This window comes from Notothenia rossii, assembly GCF_949606895.1.
Source record: "Notothenia rossii genome assembly, chromosome: 3".
Taxonomy (NCBI): domain Eukaryota; kingdom Metazoa; phylum Chordata; class Actinopteri; order Perciformes; family Nototheniidae; genus Notothenia; species Notothenia rossii.
In genome coordinates, this window is record NC_136901.1 from 92,984,268 (window position 1) to 93,011,977 (window position 27,710).

Genomic DNA, 27,710 nt, shown 5'->3' on the forward strand with positions numbered 1-27,710 from the left:
AGCACTTTTTCCTCTGAGCATCTGAAGAAGTGTCTTCCTTCAGTGTGGAGCAGGAAGATTGCGGGGGTTTCCTCTCACTGAACGCTCACCACATGTATAGATAATGTTCTGGATGACTGAGCGAGGCTAATGGCTTATCAGTGCAGTGATAGATGTAATGTACAGAGGTCTGTTTACACCACGGACAGAGCTTTCTGTGCGGCTGTCACTCAAACGTCTCTCTGCACACGAGCACAAAGGCCATGCTCGAGGTTTATTCATCTGTTGGTCCCATTTTCTATTGAGAGGCGGAGAAATGATGCAGTGCCGATAATGGAAACTCATTCTGCTCCAAGCCTGAAGTCAATGCAGCGAGATAATACTTGTCATCTGCTTTGCTTGCTGATATATTGCAGTGTGATGAGTTACACGTGTGCTTTTTGTTGTGTTGTCATGACAGATAGGAGCCTTACACAAACGGAAGTTATACAACCGTAAAAGGCCTTGAGAGAAGGGGTTGGATTACACCTTTAACACCAGGTGTACAGGAAGTGAGCTTTAAAGTCAATTATCTTCTCAGTTTTACGGCTAACGGAGCTCCTGACCCACTGTTTCTGAACTGACTGTTACCCCTGTTGACTTTGAGAAACCAGCATGGACATCTTTAACAAGTTTATGTCACTTTACAGACAAAAACAATCAAATGATCTCGCTTATTATGGGCCAAGCGACTAGATCAAGGAGCGATTTTACTCACAATGTTAGTTTTAAAATGATTTAAGTGATTTACAAATGATTGTAATGCTTTCCCTTTAGTGTTTACTTCCTGTCTGTCTTCTTCTGCTGTTCCCTTTAGTGTTTACTTCCTGTCTGTCTTCTTCTGCTGTTCCCTTTAGTGTTTACTTCCTGTTTACTTTCCTGCATTACCCATAATCCCCTCTGTTTCAGCCCTGTTTCCAAAGTGCTGATTCTCTGTCTGTTACTTTAGATGAAAAATAAGGAGCCCCTCCCCACGCCCCTCTGAGAGAGATTTGGTTACAAAGAACTCAATGGTGCTCTAGAGGAGATTCAGGTGATAAGGGGGGGGGGGGGTTTACCTTGGTTGCTGATTGGCCAGAGGTTACATAAGCCAAAACATCGTTATGACATCATAAAGTGGCCAAAATCTGATCAGCTCCTTTTTTCAGACAGGTTTTTATAAAAAATGGGGACACATGTTGATGTAGAAGAGACATGAAGAAGTGGTTTTTACATAATAGGTGAACTTTAAGAATAGTTGTATTGTGATGTTTGACCCTCACAACATGGATCTGGACACCTCATTTGTTCAGTTATCTGCAATAATGGCTGAAATATGATGAAAAGAGTAAAAAGAGTGAAACTCGATGTTTAGGGTAATAGCCGCATTCATTTGAAAAAAATATATATGTGGGACAATTTGCCAACTTTGTCTAGAAAAGCTCATTAGAAGTATATTTCAGGGGGGGTGCATGATACCCCCTTCTACCCACCCAACTACATTGGTGGTGGAAACACGCTTCACATGCTGCACATTGTAGTTTCTAACAAATAATGTATCTGCAGCAATAGAGTGGTGCAGGAACGAGTCCTAAAACCAGGAAGTGAGTCAGCATTTCACCACTTCCTGTTCCCTCGTCTCAGAGCCAATGGGATTCCTCCATAAGATTTAGGAAAATATCTGGAAATAAGGTCTGTGGTTGAGACACATTGAAGAGACGGATCACGTTTTGTTCTACGACATTAAATCCATCAGCAGTGACCCCACTGGTGATTTCTGAAGAGTTGACGTGTCTGAGAAACGATGGTTGTTACCAAGTGGCTGAATAGGACTACAGAAGTTGTGGAGGACGTTGTACGTCATTACACTGAACACGTAAACACTCCTCTGAGTTAGTTTCTGTTCTGCTTGAAAGCAAGTCCCTGCCTCCTGCAGACTGTTCAAACAAACGCTTCAACTCGTACCATTTAGAATCTGTGTGTTTGAATATGGATCTGAAGTTGGCGTGACGTTGAAGTCGTGCTGCTGGACTCAGCTGTAGTTCCTTTATAGCAGAACGTTAGCATTTTGCTTCGGGACATTAGATTTATGATTCGAACATTTTAAAAGTAGGGTAGACATGAGGAGATTATCCGGCTGAACAAAACGTGCATTTATCAAACAGGTTTGTTTTCCACAGATCTTATTTTTTACAATATTACTAAATCCTATGGAGAAATCCCGTTGCTTTTTGTCGAGGGAACCAGCAGCTTCCTTCAGGGTAAATACGTCATCCCTGCTCCGCTCTATATCTAATCATCTTATTACAGAGCTAAACCATCTCCTATATACTTTAAATAATCAGGTGACATACTTTTCAGATATCCTGGTGACACAACATCCTGCTTTAAAGACCGTTGTAATGCTTCACATGATAAAGTGTGTGTGCACAGGAAGTTCTACTCTGCAGCACACTTTCACAGCCTGGAGGAATAAAGAGCTGTTAACTGGAAGCTCTCATGGTTTCTCTGGTCCTGTTATTGTTCTGTTTCTCTGGTGACGGCGCTGATAGTGAGGCTGTATTCTGTGATTACTGACTATTGTTTGCTCATTAGGACGTTATGGTTAGATAAGAACCTTAAAGCGCTTAATGGAGATCCGTCAGTCGGGGAAACTCTGAAACGCTCTGGTTCTGAGGGTTATTTCTTTAATCGCTGTGTGGCTTAAAGACTTATTAAAATGTGTTTATTTGTAATTATAGTACATAAGTAATATAACCACACTGTATAGATCTGTTTACTGTCCATACTATACTATCACTATACTGTCAATACTTGTTATACGATACTTCATCTGTTTATAGCCTTTTTAATTATTCATTCATTTCTGTATATCACACTTGCACTGCTAGTTTGCACTTCTGGTCAGATGCCAAACTCCATTTTCTTATTAGTACCTGTACTGTTGACATTAAAGTTGAATCAATCAATCAATCAATGTGCTTTAGTAATCCCAGAAGGGAAATTAAGTAATATATATTACACACATAGGCAGGAATTACACACACTTGGCTAAACTGTAACTAAATTACAATATAACATATATATTTGTTTATGTTTTATTGGTAGTAGGCTGGTCTATCAAAAGTACGCTGACTTCAATCTGTCAGTTATTATTGTATATTGATCAATTCAGATGCTCTCTATGTATACATGTTTCATTGTTGTTATGCACATAAATAATGTTTTGTTTATTTTCTACTGTTGATATTTCATGTGTGTGTTTATTTTGTATTTTATTTTATTTGCAATTCACACGCAAACATGGTATCAATAAGAGTTAATCTAATCCAACAATCAACATTCAAAATATGTTTTACTCGTGCAAGATGTCGAGTCGTATCCACTGCCATGCTTTTACCCTCATGTTTATTATAATTGATTGTATTAAAAAAAACATCTCTTCTGTATGGAATGACTTCATTGTTTATAAGCAGAGGAGAAACGGCTGAGATGGGGATCGGAAAATATTCTTTCATGATGTTTGACGTATGACAGGACATCTGTAACGGGCTGTATGGACATCTTTATGTTGAAGAAAATGTATAAAGAAAGCGTAATCAGACAGCATGAAGATGATTGTGTGGTTTTATGTTTCTGTAAGTATTTGTAAGCTACTGTGATAGATACTTTATTTATTATTATTTCATGTTTTGGTTATTTGTTTTAAGTAAGGGCAGGTACAATAAGATGTTCTTCTCCCTGCACCTTTCCACCAAGGGCTTCAACACAAATCTGTGTAAAGTGTACATGTTTCGTTTTGAAATAACTGCCATGTGTGGAATAAACTAATACATACATATATAAATGGGGGCTAGGAGTAGGAGTTAGTTTGTTTTGTTCAAACATGACTAGCTAAACATCACAATAAACAGCTCTTTTGGTCATTTGCAAATGTTTCTGCACTTCAGCACCACGGACAGCACCTTGGATTTATTTATAGTTACATTCATCCAGCAACAGGCTTGGGGAGTAACAGATTACATTTCATGGGATCCCATAAACACTTCTAAACATTGGGGATTACTAGCAGGATAGCCATGTTAGTAAAATACTGAAAAGAGGATGTGTTGATACCCAGATTAGGTTACTTTTGACTTTCTTTTACAGACAACTAGTAATCATTACGGAATACATTTTTATACCCTCTCGACCCGGATGATGCCACGTTGAAACGTAAGGCATTTTAATTTGTAAGGGATTTTCAGTGTGCAGTGAAGCTGTGTTTTAGGTTACTATGGTTCAGTCTCTGTCTATGATTGGCTACAGAAACATTTCACACCCATTCACACACACACACACACACACACACACACACCTCCACACACACACACACACACACACACACACACACACACACACACACACACACACACACACACACACACACACACACACACACACACACACACACACACACACACACACACACACACACACACACACACACACACACACACACACACCATCTCTCAAACACTGACACTGCACAGGGAGAGAATCACACCTTTCAGTTCCTTCACACACACACACACACACACAGCATTAGGCTACATGAAGCTAATCAATGCTCTGGCAGCTATAAATAAATAATTCAGCCGGCCTCCCCCCTCCAGCAGCAGCGCGGGAACTGCCTCATCTTCATTAATGATAATCAGTGAAAAACAGCTGCTGCACCCTGTCTTCCTCCCCCTTTTTATTATCCTCCCTCATTCGCACATACACTCGCGATATGGCGCTGGAAGCTAAAGGAAAAAGGTTTGCAGGAAAAACCTCCAGACAGGTGGATCTGACCGACACCTGCTGCAGCCTGCTGTCGCGTTAACACACACACACACACACACACACACACACACACACACACACACACACACACACACACACACACACACACACACACACACACACACACACACACACACACACACACACACACACACACACGGCAGCAGCAGCAGTTCACGCCTAAAACCTGTGCGCACCCTCTCCGTCTTCACACCCTCCGGGCTCCACAAACACCGGTCACAATCACCTCTATATCCCCGCAGAGAAGCACAGAAACAAACAATAAGGCAAAAGCCCCGCCCCCCTCTGAACTAACAGGTTTTCAGTCAGATTGTGGGTGCGTTCGTTTTACTGACCTGATGATGGAGAGACCGATGAGGAGCGAAAGGGATCCCGACCAGTCTGCAGCCAAAAGCGTGAAGCCTGTCCTATATCCTCTCTCTCTCTCTCTCTCTCTCTCTCTCTCTCTCTCTCTCTCTCTCTCTCTCTCTCTCTCTCTCTCTCTCTCTCTCTCTCTCTCACCCACTCCCCCCCAATCCCGCCTCCTGCGTACTATTACCTCACAGCCTCCACTATGTTCCTCCAAGAAAGGATTTGGCAACAGATTATGTGCAAGGGGAGACACAACAGGTCTTTTTTAAAGCAGGTTTTAAAAAATAAATTAAAATGATAATATTACAAAAAAAAAATTAAACACCAAATATAATGATGATGTTCAGGTGTATATCAGTATGTAGCATCTCTACTTTAAAGAGTCCTCTCCTGCTGATGTTCAGGTGTATATCAGTATGTAGCATCTCTACTTTAAAGAGTCCTCTCCTGCTGATGTTCAGGTGTATATCAGTATGTATTGTCTCTACTTTAAAGAGTCCTCTCCTGCTGATGTTCAGGTGTATATCAGTATGTAGTGTCTCTACTTTAAAGAGTCCTCTCCTGCTGATGTTCAGGTGTAGATCAGTAGTGTCTCTACTTTAAAGAGTCCTCTCCTGCTGATGTTCAGGTGTATATCAGTATGTAGTGTCTCTACTTTAAAGAGTCCCCTCCTGCTGATGTTCAGGTGTATATCAGCAAGTAGTGTCTCTACTTTAAAGAGTCCTCTCCTGCTGATGTTCAGGTGTATATCAGTATGTATTGTCTCTACTTTAAAGAGTCCTCTCCTGCTGATGTTCAGGTGTATATCAGTATGTAGTGTCTCTACTTTAAAGAGTCCTCTCCTGCTGATGTTCAGGTGTAGATCAGTAGTTTCTCTACTTTAAAGAGTCCTCTCCTGCTGATGTTCAGGTGTATATCAGTATGTAGTGTCTCTACTTTAAAGAGTCCTCTCCTGCTGATGTTCAGGTGTATATCAGTATGTAGTGTCTCTACTTTAAAGAGTCCTCTCCTGCTGATGTTCAGGTGTATATCAGTATCTAGTGTCTCTACTTTAAAGAGTCCCCTCCTGCTGATGTTCAGGTGTATATCAGTATCTAGTGTCTCTACTTTAAAGAGTCCTCTCCTGCTGATGTTCAGGTGTATATCAGTATGTAGTGTCTCTACTTTAAAGAGTCCTCTCCTGCTGATGTTCAGGTGTATATCAGTATGTAGTGTCTCTACTTTAAAGAGTTCTCTCCTGCTGATGTTCAGGTGTATATCAGTATGTAGCGTCTCTACTTTAAAGAGCCCTCTCCTGCTGATGTTCAGGTGTATATCAGTATGTAGTGTCTCTACTTTAAAGAGTCCTCTCCTGCTGATGTTCAGGTGTATATCAGTATGTAGTGTCTCTACTTTAAAGAGTCCTCTCCTGCTGATGTTCAGGTGTAGATCAGTAGTTTCTCTACTTTAAAGAGTCCTCTCCTGCTGATGTTCAGGTGTATATCAGTATGTAGTGTCTCTACTTTAAAGAGTCCTCTCCTGCTGATGTTCAGGTGTATATCAGTATGTAGTGTCTCTACTTTAAAGAGTCCTCTCCTGCTGATGTTCAGGTGTATATCAGTATCTAGTGTCTCTACTTTAAAGAGTCCCCTCCTGCTGATGTTCAGGTGTATATCAGTATGTAGTGTCTCTACTTTAAAGAGTCCTCTCCTGCTGATGTTCAGGTGTATATCAGTATGTAGTGTCTCTACTTTAAAGAGTCCCCTCCTGCTGATGTTCAGGTGTATATCAGCAAGTAGTGTCTCTACTTTAAAGAGTCCTCTCCTGCTGATGTTCAGGTGTATATCAGTATGTAGTGTCTCTACTTTAAAGAGTCCTCTCCTGCTGATGTTCAGGTGTATATCAGTATGTAGTGTCTCTACTTTAAAGAGTCCTCTCCTGCTGATGTTCAGGTGTATATCAGTATGTAGTTTCTCTACTTTAAAGAGTCCTCTCCTGCTGATGTTCAGGTGTATATCAGTATGTATTGTCTCTACTTTAAAGAGTCCTCTCCTGCTGATGTTCAGGTGTATATCAGTATGTAGCATCTCTACTTTAAAGAGTCCTCTCCTGCTGATGTTCAGGTGTATATCAGTATGTAGTGTCTCTACTTTAAAGAGTCCTCTCCTGCTGATGTTCAGGTGTATATCAGTATGTAGTGTCTCTACTTTAAAGAGTCCTCTCCTGCTGATGTTCAGGTGTAGATCAGTAGTTTCTCTACTTTAAAGAGTCCTCTCCTGCTGATGTTCAGGTGTATATCAGTATGTAGTGTCTCTACTTTAAAGAGTCCTCTCCTGCTGATGTTCAGGTGTATATCAGTATGTAGTGTCTCTACTTTAAAGAGTCCTCTCCTGCTGATGTTCAGGTGTATATCAGTATCTAGTGTCTCTACTTTAAAGAGTCCCCTCCTGCTGATGTTCAGGTGTATATCAGTATCTAGTGTCTCTACTTTAAAGAGTCCTCTCCTGCTGATGTTCAGGTGTATATCAGTATGTAGTGTCTCTACTTTAAAGAGTCCTCTCCTGCTGATTTTCAGGTGTAGATCAGTAGTTTCTCTACTTTAAAGAGTCCTCTCCTGCTGATGTTCAGGTGTATATCAGTATGTAGTGTCTCTACTTTAAAGAGTCCTCTCCTGCTGATGTTCAGGTGTATATCAGTATGTAGTGTCTCTACTTTAAAGAGTCCTCTCCTGCTGATGTTCAGGTGTATATCAGTATCTAGTGTCTCTACTTTAAAGAGTCCCCTCCTGCTGATGTTCAGGTGTATATCAGTATGTAGTGTCTCTACTTTAAAGAGTCCTCTCCTGCTGATGTTCAGGTGTATATCAGTATGTAGTGTCTCTACTTTAAAGAGTCCCCTCCTGCTGATGTTCAGGTGTATATCAGCAATTAGTGTCTCTACTTTAAAGAGTCCTCTCCTGCTGATGTTCAGGTGTATATCAGTATGTAGTGTCTCTACTTTAAAGAGTCCTCTCCTGCTGATGTTCAGGTGTATATCAGTATGTAGTGTCTCTACTTTAAAGAGTCCTCTCCTGCTGATGTTCAGGTGTATATCAGTATGTAGTTTCTCTACTTTAAAGAGTCCTCTCCTGCTGATGTTCAGGTGTATATCAGTATGTAGTGTCTCTACTTTAAAGAGTCCTCTCATGCTGATGTTCAGGTGTATATCAGTATGTAGTGTCTCTACTTTAAAGAGTCCTCTCCTGCTGATGTTCAGGTGTATATCAGTATGTAGTGTCTCTACTTTAAAGAGTCCTCTCCTGCTGATGTTCAGGTGTATATCAGTATGTAGTGTCTCTACTTTAAAGAGTCCTCTCCTGCTGATGTTCAGGTGTATATCAGTATTTATTGTCTGTACTTTAAAGAGTCCTCTCCTTCTGATGTTCAGGTGTATATCAGTATTTATTGTCTCTACTTTAAAGAGTCCTCTCCTTCTGATGTTCAGGTGTATATCAGTATTTATTGTCTCTACTTTAAAGAGTCCTCTCCTGCTGATGTTCAGGTGTATATCAGTATGTAGTGTCTCTACTTTAAAGAGTCCTCTCCTGCTGATGTTCAGGTGTATATCAGTATGTATTGTCTCTACTTTAAAGAGTCCTCTCCTGCTGATGTTCAGGTGTATATCAGTATGTAGTGTCTCTACTTTAAAGAGTCCTCTCCTGCTGATGTTCAGGTGTATATCAGAATGTAGCATCTCTACTTTAAAGAGTCCTCGCGCTAGTGTTCCATAGTGATGTTACTATGTTCTGGAACTAAACAAAGGAGTCCAAAACCACATTTAATCATTTTTAAGGATGAACCAAAAATCATGAAAAACGGTGTCTTTAATTAATTGTAGAAATGTTACTAATGAAAGCAAATGCTAGAATGAACTACAAAGTGATACGGTCTTAAACCTTTAGGAGCAAATAAGCGTGTCCATTTTCGAGCTCTTTTTTAATTTGCCCGCTGTCTCTAAAGATAAGCCTCCGCCCAGCAGAAGGAACACCTCGCATGTCTCCTCTCATTAGGACCAGTGCTTTCCTAATTACACACAAACATGAGGATCAGGTGGACACACATCACCTGAGCTGTTGCAAAGCCTTATGGGAGCTGAAGCTAATGAATGCTAACAACGCAGCATTTTTCACAGCTACATCTTAATGTCTATGTTTGCAACTACACACAGCCATGGGTAACATACAGCATCACCACGACACCTCAATATCAGATGCAATGCAAATAAAATACAGATATAGAAAAGAAGAAACCAAGATATTTAGGATCAAAACTGATTGTGTTGATAGGAAAACCTGCCTTTCATGAAGCAGATTGAGTACTCCAACACTGAGCACAGACTACAGTTTAAGCTTAATACACACAGTTAAGCTCACACACACTATAGGTTCACCTGCTGAATGAAAAACAGAACAGATGAAGTAAAAGGAAGTGAAAACTAGAAAGTAGATGGAACACTGAAAGCATTTAGAGAACAGAACAGCTGACGGAGAAGAAAAAGAGAAATATGTGAAAAGTAAGGAATTTTAAAAAGTGAGTTTATTTTTTTTAAAAGTGAGTTTTTTTACAGAAAAGTGAGATTTATTTCGAAAAAGTGAGACATATTTTAAAAGTCAGGAATTAGAAAAAATTGCAATTTTTAATTTGTTCAACAAATAGAGATTTATGAAAAAAATCGAAGTTTTGAAAAAAAATATCGAAATTTGAAAAAAAAGAACTTCGAGATAAAAGGTGAGAATTTTGAAAAACATATAAAAAGAAAAAAAACAGGATTCCTTGCATTTTTCAGATTGCTTATCGGGAGTTCAATGAAGCAGTAGGAGCAGATATCAACGCTGCAGCAAGATAAAAAGACAAGGCATTGTGTAATACAAATTAAAAGACTAGAAATAAACATCCCAAAATGTCAACATCTCAATAGAAATAAAATAGCATTAAAAAAAAGTTGAAAATATACAGGTTGAAATACAAATATACAGCAACAACATATAAAGCAGGATATTATATATACCTAAGTATTTGAGTAATGGAATATTAAATATTAGGTTGAATATAAATGTAAAATGTGTACAGTGTGAGTTTGAGTCCAGATGGCGGCTGAGAAGAGGGGGCGGGGCTTCAGCTCTTTATTAATAACAATACACTGATGTGAAGGCCGGTGTAACACTAATGGACTCATTGTTAAAGTGTCTTTACCAGCTCATTTATCACTGTGCAAACACACACACACACAAACACACACGCACACACACACACACACACACACACACACACACACACACACACACACACACACACACACACTGAGCAAACAGACAGGACAGGTGCTGCCTGCTGCTCAGCCTCATGTCACGCTAACAACTCGCTGAATCGGCTGAATCTGAGCAAACAACAACCTCACACTCTGCCAGAGAGAGGAGAGCACCGACAGCAACAAGTGGAGGAACAATGATTTCAAGATAAGGCCCTAAAACAGATATATATTGATATAAATATAACATTTTGTGTCCAAATTCTGCACAACATAGGAAGATAGTGGAGCAGGGATGATGTCGTTTTGTATGCCAGCCCTGAAGTTAGCATCCCAAAACCACCTTGACTAAAAGCAATGGGAGTTCTACATTGGATTTTGGATTATTTCAGAAAATTAGATGACGTTTATGATACTTACACGTTTTGTTCAGCAGGATCATCTCCACATATGAGCACCACCAAATGCACATACAGTGAAACCACTATTCATGAACACAGCAATTCCTTCATTTTGTTCCAAATCAGCCAAAACTAAGAAGGACTGGATCAGTTTGCAGTAAGCGTTTTTGTTGTATAAATACTCATGTTAACAGGTATGTGTTTTTTACTGCATGAAGTTTAACATGTTGCAGCATTGTTGGAGAAGTGCTATCCAATAATCCTTCAAATTCAAAATCCAAGCAAAAAGAATACAACGTAATACTGTGAAAAGAGCCCATACATACTGAGCACTCTTACTTCTTAACATTAAGTACATGTAGCTGATAGCACGACTGAATAGCATTTTAAATTCAAAAGCCAGAGAGAAAAAAAGCTAATCAGGAATATTTCCTCAAATGATTGGTTCTATATTTTGTTTTCACAGAGCATTAGTAATCGTCTCTTGAGGTCGTCGTAATTTGTCCTCACAAATCTTTGTATGGCGAACACGTCATTGTTCTCGTCGCCACAAAATCATCCTGAGGTCAAGGAGAGGTTACAAACACTGTGGAGAAACCTCTCAGAGTTTGAAATATGTCGACAGGTCTGACGTCGTTGTGTGAGATCAGAGTGAATGTGGTGATGAAGCTTCCTATGGTCTTTGGATGGAGTCACAGTTATCATTTATTAAAGGCATTTAAAGAAGTTATTTCAAAGTTTTACATTGTCTTCATTTAAAAGGGTTGATATTTTACTGCCAATGTTTTTGTGGAAGATCTCCCTAACTATTTTATTGGCTCTTTGTTTTTGTCTCTCAACATTTTAAGCTAACTTCCTGTAGAATTAGCTCCTGGTGTATTTCAATAAACTCAGGTTGACTTTGTGGTTATAGCCAAAGTGTGTATAGGGCTACTTTCCCGATGGACGACCATTAAAAAGACTTCAATCGTTCAAATGTGGACTTCAAGCACCATGCAAGTAATGAGTATGTTCTGCTCTTATCATTAGAAAATACAAATACGGTTCTTTATGTTGTTATTTGTTACTTTGGAGTGCATTTTGTAACAGGAACGATTAGTAAAATGTTATAGCTGCATCATCGTAAAGGCTGTGGCTATTTCCTGGACACATGTAATACTTCTGCAGAACCTTAACGAGCCAAACTCATAAATGATTTGCACACAAACAGTAATGGTATCTTTGCAGCGGTGAATAAACTGGATCTTTATGTGGGCCCTCTCCCTCTCTCATAATGAACTTCAGACTGTATTATAACGCTGAGTGTAATAACAGTCTGAACTGATGGAGAGCTGGACCTCGCCTCAGAAAATCTAATCAAACAGAATGCAGCGTGAGATTAGCTCCATATTGTTCCATGAATCACTGCATGTGTAATGTTGATGGTGCTCAAAGACATGGAGAGTTTCACCCTCTCAGACAAATGTGTATTGCATATACATACATGCAGAGCCGGGAAGGAGTGGAGTACAAATACTTCATTACTGTACTTAAGTACATGTTTCTGGTATCAGTACTTTACTCCACTACTTATTTTTCTGACCACTTTTTACTTTGACTTCTTACATGTTGAACACAAATACCTGTACTTTCTACTTCTCACATGTTGAACTCAAAAACCTGTACTTTCTACTTCTTACATGTTGAACACAAATACCTGTACTTTCTACTTCTTACATGTTGAACTCAAATACCTGTACTTTCTACTTCTCACATGTTGAACTCAAATACCTGTACTTTCTACTTCTTACATGTTGAACTCAAATACCTGTACTTTCTACTTCTTACATGTTGAACACAAATACCTGTACTTTCTACTTCTTACATGTTGAACACAAATACCTGTACTTTCTACTTCTTACATGTTGAACTCAAATACCTGTACTTTCTACTTCTTACATGTTGAACTCAAATACCTGTACTTTCTACTTCTTACATGTTGAACTCAAATACCTGTACTTTCTACTTCTTACATGTTGAACACAAATACCTGTACTTTCTACTTCTTACATGTTGAACTCAAATACCTGTACTTTCTACTTCTTACATGTTGAACACAAATACCTGTACTTTCTACTTCTTACATGTTGAACTCAAATACCTGTACTTTCTACTTCTTACATGTTGAACTCAAATACCTGTACTTTCTACTTCTTACATGTTGAACACAAATACCTGTACTTTCTACTTCTCACATGTTGAACTCAAATACCTGTACTTTCTACTTCTTACATGTTGAACTCAAATACCTGTACTTTCTACTTCTTACATGTTGAACTCAAATACCTGTACTTTCTACTTCTCACATGTTGAACCCAAATACCTTAACTTTCTACTTCTCTCATTCTCCAAACAGGCTGGTTCCTTTAGTCTGAATGTGTGTTTGGTGGCGTGATCATTATTATTTAGAGTCATTGCGTGCCTATTGATTTGAACACGATCCGTGTATCCATCATTTCCTGGTCTTCTCTAAAGAAGAGGGACCAATGAAAACGTTGTCATGTTGCCGTTGTTCAGCATGGAAACATTCATTAGCTAACAATGACATTATTGTTCTATTAATATAAAGGGAGGTCAGGTACTCTTTAAAACAGCTGCTAGTTATGAGTACTTTTTACTGAAGTACATTTCAAAGCCTCTTTACTTTGACTTGAGTAAAGAAGTTTAGTCTGTACTTCTACTTGAGTAAAGGATGTGTGTACTTTTGCCATCTCTGCATACATGCAACATACACATATAAACATCTACGGCATGCATACACAAATACTTATTGTGCACTGTTAGTGTTCAGTTTTATTATCATGTTGCTGTGTTTATTGTATTTTTAACTCTGGCACAACAATTTCCTTTGGGATAAATAAAATCCTATCGTATCTCATGCTGCAGATAGGCTATACCAAAAGCAGATCGTTTCTGACCATTCTGCGCTTAAAGGCATCTCCTTTCCTATAACCCCAAATATGGCAGCCAGAGGATTTGGATCCAACACCTGGGATATTCACTGGACCTTTTGTTTTATTTTATTAAAATTGGACCGGAGTTTTTAGGGGAAATATTAAAGTCATTGTATGCAGTTTCATCACGAGCAGCATTACATAATGTCATAAAGTGTTTGTCAATGTTCCCATCTCACTCTTTTAAGCAAATAAGCGTATCGTGTGGAAGCTGCTTCATTTCATCTCCACTCAAAGAATCATGCAACAAAAACACACACACACACACACACACACACACACACACACACACACACACACACACACACACACACACACACACACACACAAACCAGTGGTCTGAGAGCAGGAACAGTGGAGTGAACATCCTATGCTCTTCACATGCGGCGGCTGTAGGCTTGTGCATGACAGAAACAAACATGGCGGTGTAATTGCATTAAGCCTTTATGTCTTGAAATAGCCACGTCCTGCCAGACAACATGCTAATTAATGTGATTTGGGTCTGTCAGAGTCCAGAGTCTTCTTCAGATCTGAAACCGACCGCAGGCGCAGCCCTAATCTCAGAGAGTTAGCCACAAGATGTTGTTGGGATAAACACAGAAGCAGAAACACACAGAGAGATTCTGGACCTGAACACAGAGACCTGATTCTGAGGGAAACAGACCGGAAACTAGCAGGATAATAAACTGTAATATCAATGTTATGGCCAATAGGACAGTAAACACTAATTGAACCTGGGATTCTGGTCAATCAAATTTAAAATACTTTTTTGGAGAGAGAGAGAGTTGAACATTTTATTTTTGTAAAAAACAGGTTTTAAAATGATTCCAGCCAGACCTACTTATCCATTCGTCTCAAACAAGAACAGAATCAATATAATGTTGTATCTAGCATCATTGGTTGATAGCTCTCCATATCCTGGATAGCTTGGTCTTACACTTCTTGGATAACACAAATTAAGATCTTTAAGAGAAGTCAAATAAAATATGAACTGTTTTCCTTTTTACAATTCACACTCGAAATGAAGAAGGCACTTGCGAAACCCGACATAATGCAAAATGTAAACCATACTTTGCACTTTACTTTGTGTTTGTGTGTCAGTATATCTAAATTAAAGTCATCAAGGATCCTGAATAGGAAAGAAGCAAAAAAAAAAGTAAAAGTTGCGTCCCATCTTAGAACATATTTGCACAGATGATAGCCATTTCCACCAGAAATCTGACATTTGGGAAGTAGCTTCTGGTGACGTTACGTTCTCGAATAATCCGATTCTTTTGAACGGCTGGTACGAACGAAGGGAACCGAGTCGTACTTGGTGAGAGCCGTTCTTTTTATCGTTGGTTCACTGCGTGCCACAAATCCACTCGCCTTTACGGGAACTTGCTTTCCTGAATGCAAATGTTCCGTATGATGGCATAACGCATGCTGCTTGAGTGTGAGTTTGGCTGAGAGCTGCAGCAAGTTAGGAGAGAGTGGGGTAAGTTGAGCCATTGTTTAGTTATGCTGTGCTCTAAGCAAGGAGAAATGACACATAATAAAAATGAAAACGCACACCTATAATTCATGATGTCTCCTATCAATAGCAATGATAATAATTCATATTTGATCAAGGGCAGTGAAAATATTACTTCTTTAAAAAAAAATGTTGTGGCTCAACTTGCCCCAGTGTAGGGGTAAGTTGATCCAGGTCAGGGGGTAGATTGAACCACTGTTCAAACCTGGGCATACCTGTTCAAACCTGGGCATACCTACAGCCAATCTTAAAGGTAACTAAACAATAAATAACAAACCAAATACAAGCTTAGTTTTTCAAATATTTTTAATATAAATTTCGATTGAATTGATTGATTTTTGTTAAAAGGAAAAGTAATCATACAAATGGTGATACAATTTCATACATCTTACCAATCAAACACAGGGTGAATACAACTTTAAATGTAGCCTACGATGAGCTCTTATTATCAACTTGGCCTACTTTCATTCATTTCTCCATTGAAAAAAAACTGGCTCAACTTACCCCAAGGCCCATGGTTCACTTTACCCCATAGCCACCATTTTAGAAAAAATAGCCTAGCATTAAAATTCATTAATTCAGAGTCATCTTTAGCTTAATGATTCACATGGTTTAATACGCTGCCAACACATCAACATATACAATATATGTGTTTAAACCTGGATACTTTTTTTTGACATGACAGCCGATATAGCTGACATCTAGAAAATGTACTTTGACAAGCAGAAAACTTTTTTTTGTAAAAATGTTTACTTACCAGACCACAATGAGTATCTCTCTTTCATAGGCAATGAGAAATGGGTGGAGCTTGCATAATTTCTAGTCACTTCATTACAACTATAAGGCGTTGCCTGGTTACAGGGGGTGGTTCAACTTACCCCCTTCTCCCCTATACATTTTCTGTGAGTAAAAGTAGATTTCTGGCAATACAGTCAATAATTATCCTGGAGATTATTTCGCAGATAAACCAATTAACCCCGCCCCCCTAGTAGCTTCAGGAGACTTATGTTCGGATGAAACTGTTTATTTAGTACGAAGCAGTAAAACACGAGTTTAACAAGCATCGATGCAGGTGTGTCCTCCTACATGTGGTGAAAACAGAGAACACAAAATGTCACCAGGACATCACACACAGCCTTTTATTTAACCCCCGTGTAAACACATTTGTGGGACCCTTCAATTGGATTGGAAACACAGAGGAGAAATATTGGCTCGTGTTATTGCAGACACTATTTTCTATAAATAAAATTACTCCTGAAGAAAATCTGATCGTGTCTCTGAGGGTGAGAAAGGTTGTTCTTTCCCCAGATGTCGATCCCAGTGAATAATTCACACACAGGCAATAAATACTGTGTGTGTGTGTGTGTGTGTGTGTGTGTGTGTGTGTGTGTGTGTGTGTGTGTGTGTGTGTGTGTGTGTGTGTGTGTGTGTGTGTGTGTGTGTGTGTGTGTGTGTGTGTGTGTGTGTGTGTGTGTGTGTGTGTGTGTGTGTGTGTGTGTGTGTGTGTGTGTGTGTGTGTGTGTGTGTCACTGTTTTCTGATGTGTTCGAGCTCCATCTGTTCACATAGACAGTTTATAATGTCTCTCAAAAAAAGGAGTTTCAGTCCAAGGCGTTATAAATTTGACTTTCTCTATTTGTCTTGGATATACAGATGAGGATTAGGGACACATGTGACCATCTTTTTTTTTGTCAATTATATGCAGGATATAAAATATGATCAAATAAGATACAACTTTTGAAAATCTCGAAGAAAATTCTTGTGCCGGAAATTGCGCAAAAATTACGACATGAGAATAAAAAATGCAAAAGGTAATACATAAAAAAGTGCATAAAAAGCAGCATAAAACACAAAAAAGTTACATTTATTTAATTAAATAAATAACAAACAACATTATACAAGCAGGTTCATTTGTAGTGCATGCTAAGGTGCAGTAAAAGAAAGACACAGAAAGCGTCTCTCCTGACAGGTTCACCAAAGCAGCTTCTATATTTCTGTTCACTGTCTCTGGTCCGTTTCCTCCTCCTCTTCCTCGGCTGTGAGCAGCTCTGATTGGTTCATTAGTCTCAGAGAGGATCCAGTTTATCATCGGAGAAGAAGCCATCGCTCCGGCTTCACTCAACCATCCATCATCGGTGTTAGTTAGCAACAGTTCGAAGAAGAAAAGAGTAGATTAATTACTGCGGCATCTTTTTTCTCATTACAGCAGAAAGAAAGAAAGACAGGAGAAAGAGGAAGGGCAGCGGACGACGTAAACAACTTGTAAAATCTGTTGAGTGTGAAAGAAAACATGAGAGACATCGGGGGAAGAAGGAGCTTTGTTGAAAGATGGATTCAAGAAGGTAATTCTTACGATCTGAGAAGAGAGCTTTTAAGGCAAGTCCAACATATAAGATCACTAAAAAGCAGATATGTAATTAAAATGTGACTCGATTCACCCCCCCCCAAAAAAGCTATAGATTAAACAATGGCTCATTCGGTTTAAGGCAAACCTCCAATGAAATTCCACTTTGTTGGAAGTTAGATTCAAGAGGATGATTCTTACGATCTGACCCAAGGGAAGAGAGCATAAAAGATAACTAAAACCCAGAAACATAAATTAAGTTTGGCTCCATTCAATCAAAATACGCCATTAAATAAAAAAATTGCCTATTTCCTGTTGGATTTATAGTGAACCTCCATCGGTAATTTTGTCATTTGAACAATCTGACACAAGAAGAGATAATGTACAATGGGTGGCAAGTCAAGAGATAAGATTATCACAAAGCAAAGATGTCGGCTCCATTTAACCAAAGAATTCTATCAAATTCAAAATGGCTGACTTCCTGTTGGGTTTATGACAACACATTTACACCTTTAGGCAAGTCCAACAGAAACAATTACTAAAACCCAGAAATATAATTTAAATGTGGCTCCATTCAACCAAAACAACTCGTGAAGATAAAAATGGCCGACTTCCGGGTGGGTTTGTGGTAAACTCACAATGTACTGTCTCTAATGGAATTCCACTTTGTTGAAAGTTGAATTCAAGAAGATGGTTTGAACAATCTGACACAAGAGGAGAACATGTATAACCTATTGCAAGAAAAAAAAAAATCCAAAAGGCAGGATAATTTCGAACCACGAAAATGATTCAGTAAAAATTCAAAATGGCCGTTCACTGCCTCTCCAGCAAGAAAAGTCCTGACTCCTGCACTTCCTGTTAAAGCAGTAATCTGCATCCGCGCCGCTTATTCCCCGAGGTCAAAACCCTCGAATTACCAACCTGAACGTCTCGTATTGTTGTCTGAGATAAACCTTGGGATTGAGGGGAACCTTTCCGTATCTGTGCAGAGTTTGCTGAGCACACACATGCTGCTTTCTATACAGTGAATCCAGGCAGAGAGATGTTCGACCCCAGCTTTTTCTTTATACCTCCATTTATTCAGGAATACTCGACTGAACAGCATGCTCTAGTTCCATCACATTCACACTGGTCAGGACTTTTACGACTGGGAATTGCACAGGTTACTGTTTGCCAGTGTTAAACCATCTAACTCCTTAAGAGAATACAAAAAGAATCACTATTTCGAAATTGAGCAATCAGATTGAGAAATATTCTAATTGTCCCGGGGTAAATTGGTTTTCATGACAGTTGTTCCATTTGAGAATTAAATAAACTAGAAGATAATTAAAATATTATATACAAAAGCTCAGAACCAGAGCAAGCGGACTTTGGTTTTCCGTAAGCACCGCCTTCAATCTGCCAGTCTTAGTTTAGTCCAAAAGGTGAGGGTTTGGCTCATTTACTATAGACACTAATTATTCAACAAGGGCGATAAAAGGTTTCGTACTGTGTCGTTTACTTCGCTCAAAAATAATTATACGCTGATCTACAGAGGTTTCTTTCCCAATGTAAGTCAATGGGAAAGTGTATTTTTGGGCCCAATGACGTCATTGGAATTGCACATGTTACTGTTTCACTATCCTGCTATTCATCCATTAGAATCAGAAATACTCCAATTATCCCGGGGTAAATTGGTTTTCATGATAGTTGTTTGAAAATAAAATAAACAAGAAGACAAATCAAATCAAATCAAATATTATATACAGGAGCGCACAGCCATAGCATGCGCAGTTTGGTTTTCATCAAGCCCCGCCTTCGATCTATCGGTCTTGGCTTGGTCAAATGAATGGCGAGGGAAATTCGAATTAATTCAGCTTTTTTGCACTTTTAATAACTCTTAGACGATTAATAATTTAAATAATGGCTATAAAAGTGTTAGTTGTAGACAGCTCATTTAGCTCAAAACACGGTATTATACGCTGATTTACAATCTTCTCCTTCCTGATGTAAGTCAATGGGAAAGAGATTAGAACGGGCATGTAGTTCTACTGTTTGGCCACTAGGAAAACTGCCATGGACCATCTATCATATTTGACAAGTTGAGAGTGAAAACACACGGTGTAAAATATAAGACCTTAGTTCAGGGGTGGGGAACCTCCGGCCTCCGGGCCGTATACGGATTTGGTACGGCCCTCGAGGTAATTTATAAACACACGCAAAAAAGAAAAAAAGAAATCTAGACCGCAAAATAATTAAACAAGCGAGTGCCTGTTTTTCCTGGCCAAGGTCAGGGTCCTTGAACACAACACGAGCCTAACGTGTCATCACTCGGGGTGTTTCTCAATCTCGAGTAAAGTTGCTCCAGAGTCACTATTTCAAGAATACTACGTCTAGTTAGGGAAAGTTAGGTATTTTTTTGGCCATATCGTGAAATAATTTATTACCAATAGCTTTTTTTACCATATGTCCCTATAGGTGTCTAGTAACATCTCCCAATTTATCCACAGCCAAATCCTCTGGGAATCGCCTTGAGAGCCAATCAAAGTTGGGGTGCCCAGAGGGCCTGGGTAAAAATAGTGAAAACATTTTTTCGACCAAAAGTGACTTTTGAGATGTCTAACTATGGTTTTTTAGGGGTGCTGAATCTATCCCAGCCATTAGTTTTGAGTCAAAATGACTCCTTAACCCTGAAATATTGATCTGTCAAATTTAACCTATGGATTTGGGGTGAAAAATGTATTCTACACATTGAATAATCCACTCTGAATTTAAAAGACACTACAGTAATGACATCTGCTAGGTACGTGCTCAGTATAATTACTTCTCTGCACGTGGAGAATATCAAGGTAGAGGTATTTTGCAGCTGCTTTTATTCAAAGCGTGCAGATTGAACCCAGGCCTCCCGTATACCAGTCGAAGACACTAACCACTGCTCCAACACGCCCACAACAAAGTTACTTTCTGACATGGTAAGTAAATAATTTTGCTTTCTAAAGTTTAGTTGGCTATACATTTATTTATAGGCCCATGCATCATTTTTATCTCTTAGTTACAGCCTAAAATGAATGTTGCTAGCTAGCATGCAGCTTAAGTTAGCTAACATTAGGCTAATATCAAATCTAGTACCTTAGCTAAATAAACCATTATAAATAGTCTCTGTGTCATTGATCAACATTAATTGTGTTGTAAATTGTGTCATTTTATAGTGGGCTCACTATATGATTCAAAGTGAGATTATTGTTCATAGTTACACATAATCTATTAATGTGGCTGTGTGGACCCATTCTGCATGATATGTTTGATAAGTCTTGCCTTTGCCTTGCCTTGCCTAGTAAACAAAAAGAAAAAGTAATTGTTCACCGAGCTGTCTTGTCTTTTTAGGACAGTATGGAAGTTGATACCACAAATTGTCATGGTTTGAGGTGCTTCATCTGTGGTGGTCCTGGGACTGAAATGCAAAAACTCTCAAAAGTCACTCACAAAGGTTATCAGCAGCTATTATCTTATTCTGAGATCGTAGATGATGCAATGCTGATCAACAGACTACATGAGGACTGGAATGATGGAGATGACCCCAAGCTGAAGTACCATTTGGATTGTAGAACCGAGTTGTACCATCGTTCGAGAAGTGTATCCATTGCGAAACGTTCAGGTTTTCTTTTTCATTATGTCAATGTTGTTGCCACTTTCTGTCAATCATTCCGTTCAACTCATCATTTCAATCCAATACATTTTGTGGCATGAATAAAAGCTCACGAAATTGTCTTTCATCCATCCAAAGGACAAGATGCTCAAGACCAACGATCAGACAGGATGAAAAGACGCAGCGTACTGTCTGGGCCAAGTACTTCAAGTGCTGGTAGCTCCACATTCCAAACCCCATCAGCACACCTGGTCTACCGTGATGTTTGTATCCTCTGCAATAAGAGCATCAATGTTGAAATGCTTGTAAAATACCCTAGTAAGTTGCCTGTCTTCTACATTCTCATGAATGAGTTTGAAAGGTCTTTCTTTTTTTTCAAATTAAAACTCTCTTTAGTAAATCATATATGTGGCTATAACCCAGACACAGCCCGGAAGTTGTATCGTGCACCTGACAATCGCTTCCAGGACAGACTGAAAAGGAATTTGTTGGAGACAGCTGTGAGACGAGGAGATGCCTGGGGAGTTGAAGTTGCTGGTCGCCTGTCTGGAATAATAGATTTGGTAGCTGAAGAGGCACTGTATCATCTTCGGTGCAGGTCCCAGTTCGAGAACCCAGTTACAAACTCTGGGGTAATATATTTTTTTCAAGACCAGAAGTCCCAGACTCTGTAGACAAGGTTCTGAAGCCAATCATTTCAATTAAAAGTTTTTTTTCCCCCACAGGTCGGACGGCCTACAGATGAGGAGAGGCAGTTGCTGTTTGAGAAACTGTGCAAATGGATGGATGAAGAAGTGGAGCATGGTGTAACAAGTCTCGCTGAGATCCACATGAAGATGGAAGAACTTGACCCCACGGAGGACAAAAGTCTCACATATGGACGGATGTATCTTAAAAAAAAGCTTCAGGAACATTATGAGGAGTCTCTCTGTTTCACATTAGATGAGGGAGGAAGATTCATTGTGTGGCTAAAAGACACTACAGAGGCAATCCTCCGAGACTACCATCAGCAGGTCATCAACCCCTCACAAACCATGGATGATTCTGCACTTAAAGACCTCATAATTTCCACTGCCATTCATCTGATCTGTGGAGACTTGGCAAGAGTTTCACTCGACACAAAGCAGTATCCCTCAGTAGACAGCATGACCAATACACAGAGCCAACTTGCTCTGATTCCTGACAGCCTCAAGCAGTTGCTGAAGGCAATTGTAAAAACTGACGAAAAGGTGGCAATGTGGGGACAGAACCTGCTGAAAGCATACCGCCCTCGATCAGGAGTTATGCCCTCCCAACTTGGACTTACAATTCAGCTTGACCACATGTTTGGATCAAAGTGGTTGATTGACCGTATTCATCACTCAGGATACTCTGAATCATATGTTGAGCTCCATCACTACAAGTATTGTTACTTGAACGTGAAAAATGGATGTGGTAGCATGGACCAGGATACCATAATCACAGATGAAGATGGTATAGATGTTGTGGAGCATGAGGAAGCAGAGGTCGATGCAGTCCTATCTGCAGAACAGCCAGAGGAGCAAGAGGAGAGTGGTTCTGGAATGCATGAAGAGAATCAGCAAACATTTGCCCTCTTTGTTCCTGCCGATAGCACTGTTCATCAATGTGTTGGTGATAATATAGATCTCAACATTGCCTCACTACAAGGAAACACAGCATTCCATGCAATGGGCATGATCAGAGTAACTTCTCCTGCTCCAGCAACAAGACAACATGAGCTTCACACAACCATACCAAGGAGGAACATGGCAGTTGAGGAAAAGGTAGCAACTCTCAAAGCAACAGAGGTGAAAATACTGTCCTTTGTACCAAAAAACAAAGCAGGATTGGCAGACATCCGTTTGGTTCCCATAGCTGATCTCCACCAAGACCCTCCGGTTTTGAAGTCAGGGGACATTGGTTGGATGGCAGGATGGGCTATCAAGAATTACAACGCCACATTTGAACATCCGAACTGGAATGGCTTCATGAAATCCATACATCAAACTGAATGCAGGAAAAAGTCCCTCATTGAGTTTCTTCCAATCATTGAGGGTGACCCAAACGAGTACAGAACCATCTACACTACTCTAATGGAGTGCCTACGCAGCGGTCAGTCTCCTGCTGTCATCACATTTGACATGCCAATATGGCTGAAAGCAACTCAGATAGTTCTCCAGTCTGACTTGCCCATCATCACTAGACTAGGAGGGTTTCATCTCCTGAAAAGCTTCCTGGGCTCTATTGGGGTTATTATGGCAGACTCAGGGCTGCAAGAGCTGATACAGCTAGTTTACCCAGGCAGCAACACTGCAGAACACATTCTCTCAGGCAGGGCTTATGCTAAGGCCATCCGGTTCCACCTTCTTGCATCAGCGGCAATTACCAAGTTTTTGCTGAAAGATGTTGCGTTCAGCGAGCAGGACTATGAAGACATGGAGAACTTCATCAGGACTGCAAAAGAAATGAAAAGAGGTAATTTGACCTTTCCCTAATCTGTGTCTCAAACTATCTCGGAGTATGCCGAATTATATTTTCTCATTATGTAGTAATACAATTAAAACTGTCTATCTCTAACAGGTTCCATGGACACACCAAGGATAGTCACTGTGTTCAAGGAGAGGATGGAGGAGAGGTTGAAGACTTTGTCTAAGGCTGGAAGAACACCTGCACTCTGGGTCTGGTACTATGGCAGAATCGATCTAATCAAGGTATTTATCAGGAGTGAGCGTGTCCCAGACCACACAGGTCACCTCAGCTGCATCATTGGAATGCTGAACACCTTTGCAGCAGCAGGGCACCATCAGTACGCAAAGGGAGCAAGGCTCTATGTACAACTAATGCAGCAGCGACAGGACTGTCCCATGTTCCAGGAAACTCTGTCCAAGTTTACTGTGTATGGCAACCATGTAGTCCGGTTCTCAGACCATGAGTGGTCAGGCACATGGACTGACATCACAATAGAAACAACACTCATGCGTGAGGCCAAATCCTCAGGTGGTTTAAGCAGAGGGCGGTTCCGGAACAAATCTGCTCACAAGTGTTGGGTTCAGACTCTCAACCACTTCTCATTCATTCACCAGGAGCTTGAAGGAGTAATGAACAAACGTAGGGTACCTATCCACACAGACATCACAAAAGCCCAGATGGAGAAAGACAATGACTCTGTTAATGCCATAGTTGGATGGTTGGAGGAAGTCAACCCCTTTGATTCCATACGGGACAGTAAGACCCTGGTATCTTTCTCGACGGGGTTCAGCAGCACTCCTGGGGACTCAGTCAATGCTGATCAGGCAGAGGAGGTTGGCAGAGCCATACAGGCCAAGATGGATGGGAAAACTGTTCTGGATGCAATGGAAACCAAGCACAAGGTCAAGTCATTGGCAAGCCTCAGATCTGCTCCTAAAATCAATGGAGAGAAGCTAATCACTGACTCACTCAAGCTCTTCAACCGCCTCATCATCATTAGTGAGCGTGAAGTCAAGACCAAAGAAGCTTTGCGCTTTGAGTTGACGCCAACACCAATGTCTCTATTTGACAAGAATCAGAAGTTGCGAAAGCCAGACAAGGCTGCCCTAGCAAAGTTCCTGAAGGCTTTTGTGGAGCCTGTTGAAAAACTAACCTGCACAAGCCTGGTGGTTGATGGCGGTTGGCTCCTGCACAGCGTCAAATGGGAGGCTAACCTCACGTGGAAGGACATCACTGAGAGCTACCTCCGGTTTGTGATGTCCATGGGTAGCCAGCACGTCCGGATCACTGTGGTCTTTGATGGATATGGTAGCTCCACCAAGGACCATGACCACCTGAGACGAACCAAGAATGCATGCTGTGACATTCAGATTCGTCCAGACTTAAAAAACATCATTCCGCGGGAAAGGTTTCTTGACAACAAGAACAACAAGGCTCAGCTCATTCTGCTCCTTGCTGAGACCTTCCAAAGAGCTAGGATCAGTGTTCAACTATGCTCTGATGATGCTGACACCTCCATCGTGTCTGCAGCACTAAATGAGGCAATAGAGTCTTCTGTTGAGGTGAGGGCTGAGGACACAGACGTCCTGGTTATGCTGGTCCATCATAGGGCAAACCACCCGGTCTTCCTCACGACAGCTAAAGATACATCTTATGATGTCAGAAAGATTCGAGAGGCACTCCCGGAGAGGTACCGTAAATACCTTATATTCCTACATAGCTTCTCTGGCTGTGATACTGTATCAGCAATTTCTGGGTTTAGCAAACCAACGTTGCTCAGCAAGCTCTGCCAGACTGACAAATCAGAGCGGGCCATGGATGTGTTCTGTGACATCAGAGCCAAGAAAAGTGACATCATCGAAGCTGGCTGCGAACTGTTCAAGAACATATTCCGTGGTAATCCATCTGGAGATTTGGAAGATTTAAGATTTGATATCTTCAGCAAGCGGGCGGCAGCTGGGAGCATCAAGCCTGAGAAACTGCCTCCAACTACAGGAGCTGCAGCACAGCACTCACTGCGGGCATATCTCCAGACCAGAGATTGGCTAATGCTACAAAGTCCATCTTTGGATGTCCTTGAGTATGGATGGAAACAAGGAAAACATGGTTATGAACCAGTCCCTACAACAGATCCCATGGCACCAGATTACCTTCTGAAGTTAGTCTGCTGCAACTGCGCAGGTGACTGTGGCACTCTCAGGTGCTGCTGTAAAAAGCAAGGAGTCAAATGTATTTCTGCTTGTGGGAACTGTCATGGTAACTCTTGCCAGAACATCAACCAGCCAGATGATAATAATAGTGAGGGAGATGCAGGGGAGTTTGATGAGGTTTGTTAAAATGTCAACTAATAACGCTAGTTTTGATTTGCAATTGTTCAATAAAACCACTTTTTATGGATTGTTTATGGAGTTGGAGTCATTTTTACTCAAAACCAATGACTGGGACAGATTCAGCACCCCTAAAAAACCCTAGTTAGACATCTCAAAAGTCACTTTTGGTAGAAACATTTTTTTCACTATTTTTACCCACGCCCTATGGGCACCCTAACTTTGATTGGCTCTCAAGGCAATTCCCAGAGGATTTGGCTGTGGATAAATCGGGAGGTGTTACTAGACACCTATAGGAACATATGGTAAAAAAAGCTATTGGTAATAAATTATTTCACGATATGGCTAAAAAAATACCTAACTTTCCCTAACTAGTCAACGAGTGCTGCCGGAAGACTGTTCCAATGTCCAGCATACTTGGAATTCTACCGAGCCTGGCGTACTTCGTAGCGAGAAATTTTGAGGCTGCACATGTGTAAACTCTGCGGTCTTAAAATCCCCACAATGCTTTGTGCACGGACCAATTTCCCCAAATGTAAGGTGGGGCCTCTCATATGACGTACACCTGCACACTTGCTCGCCTGTTCCACTCTTCGTTTTCCGAATGCCAGGAAGTATTCTTGCCTCGCTTCTGAAGCAAGTGACTCGGAAGACATGTGCAAGTGTACTCGACATTGAGAAACACCCGTGGTATATGTCTCGTCTGACAGGGGTGCAGTTCTGATGGAGAGCACCAGAACGCCGCTAAGCCACTTCACAAATTGCAGTACCCATAAGGAGCCGTACACATGCTGCAGTTTCTGCGTGGCTGTGTCTTTAGTTGAAAGCCCAGTGTCGATCTGTTCATCTGCCATACTGATCATACAGTACCTGCCAACCCTACCGATTTGGGCGGTAGTCTACCGCTTTTGACATGTTTCTACCGCCTACCGACTTAGCTGGCTTTCCCTTTCGATTTTCAATCTTCCCAAACTATAACAAATAAAAATGACACTCCATAGACACTGGACTCGACTTTTGGTGGACACCGTTTGCAGCGTGTCTGTGATCGCATCATACAAACAGTCCTCTGTGTTTCTGAAAGAGAAACAACGTGCGGACCGACGAGGCATTTGAGTCCTGCAGGATTTCCCCGTTAATATCAGTGTCTCGAAAACACATGTTGGCGACTGAAAGACATCCAGTGTTTGGTCTTTTCCGGAAGCATCCTACAGTGTCTCAACTGAAAGAGGACCACAAACACACACAAAATATAATGCAATTTTGAGATTTGGGGATATTTATCTCCCATTCTTTCACTTTTTCTGACATTTTCAACACCAAACATGTCGTTAATGTCTCTGTTTAGTGAACGACAGCAATCTGAAAGCCTGTACATTATTTATATCACACTTTATCAGTAGAAAAATGCAGGAAATGGCTTTTTTAATGCAGTCTTTTCTGATATGGCGCAACACAAAGATATTTCGCTCTGTGCAAACCTTTGACTCTAATATGTCATCAACATGAAACAAGAATATGAACCTGGCTTTATCCAAAGTTCACACAAGAGTTCTACATCCTGACACATCCTTCATCTGT

General features: G+C 40.4%; 2 protein-coding genes across 4 annotated transcripts in view; one reads left to right on the forward strand and one right to left on the reverse strand.

The window, feature by feature from the left end:
- Positions 1-5,303, reverse strand: part of cplx2b (complexin 2b) — a 69,710-nt gene extending 64,407 nt beyond the window's left edge. Inside the window, exon 1 of the mRNA XM_079671060.1 lies at positions 5,178-5,303. The gene's annotated coding sequence lies outside the window, so the exon portion shown is untranslated. The remainder of the gene's footprint in view (positions 1-5,177) is intronic.
- A 14,993-nt stretch (positions 5,304-20,296) lies between these two features.
- Positions 20,297-26,204, forward strand: LOC307034148 (uncharacterized protein). 3 transcript variants are annotated; one of them, XM_079672910.1, is made up of 5 exons: positions 20,297-21,342; positions 21,472-21,651; positions 21,730-21,965; positions 22,059-23,808; positions 23,914-26,204. In XM_079672910.1, exons 1-5 carry the CDS (start codon positions 21,078-21,080, stop codon positions 26,136-26,138), a joined length of 4,656 nt encoding a protein of 1,551 aa, XP_079529036.1. In that variant the 5' UTR covers positions 20,297-21,077; the 3' UTR covers positions 26,139-26,204. The 3 variants fall into 3 exon arrangements, with proteins under 3 accessions (XP_079529036.1, XP_079529037.1, XP_079529035.1); XM_079672911.1 differs by having other exon boundaries at positions 21,757-21,965; XM_079672909.1 differs by having other exon boundaries at positions 21,472-21,965.
- Positions 26,205-27,710: the final 1,506 nt, after the last annotated feature.

Coding starts and splice junctions, on each gene's coding strand:
- LOC307034148 (XM_079672909.1), top strand. CDS start 21,078: ATGGAAGTTGATACCACAAATTGTCATGGTTTGAGGTGCTTCATCTGT. Junction 21,343..21,471: donor ATCCATTGCGAAACGTTCAG/GTTTTCTTTTTC, acceptor ATCCATCCAAAG/GACAAGATGCTCAAGACCAA. Junction 21,966..22,058: donor ACCCAGTTACAAACTCTGGG/GTAATATATTTT, acceptor TTTCCCCCACAG/GTCGGACGGCCTACAGATGA.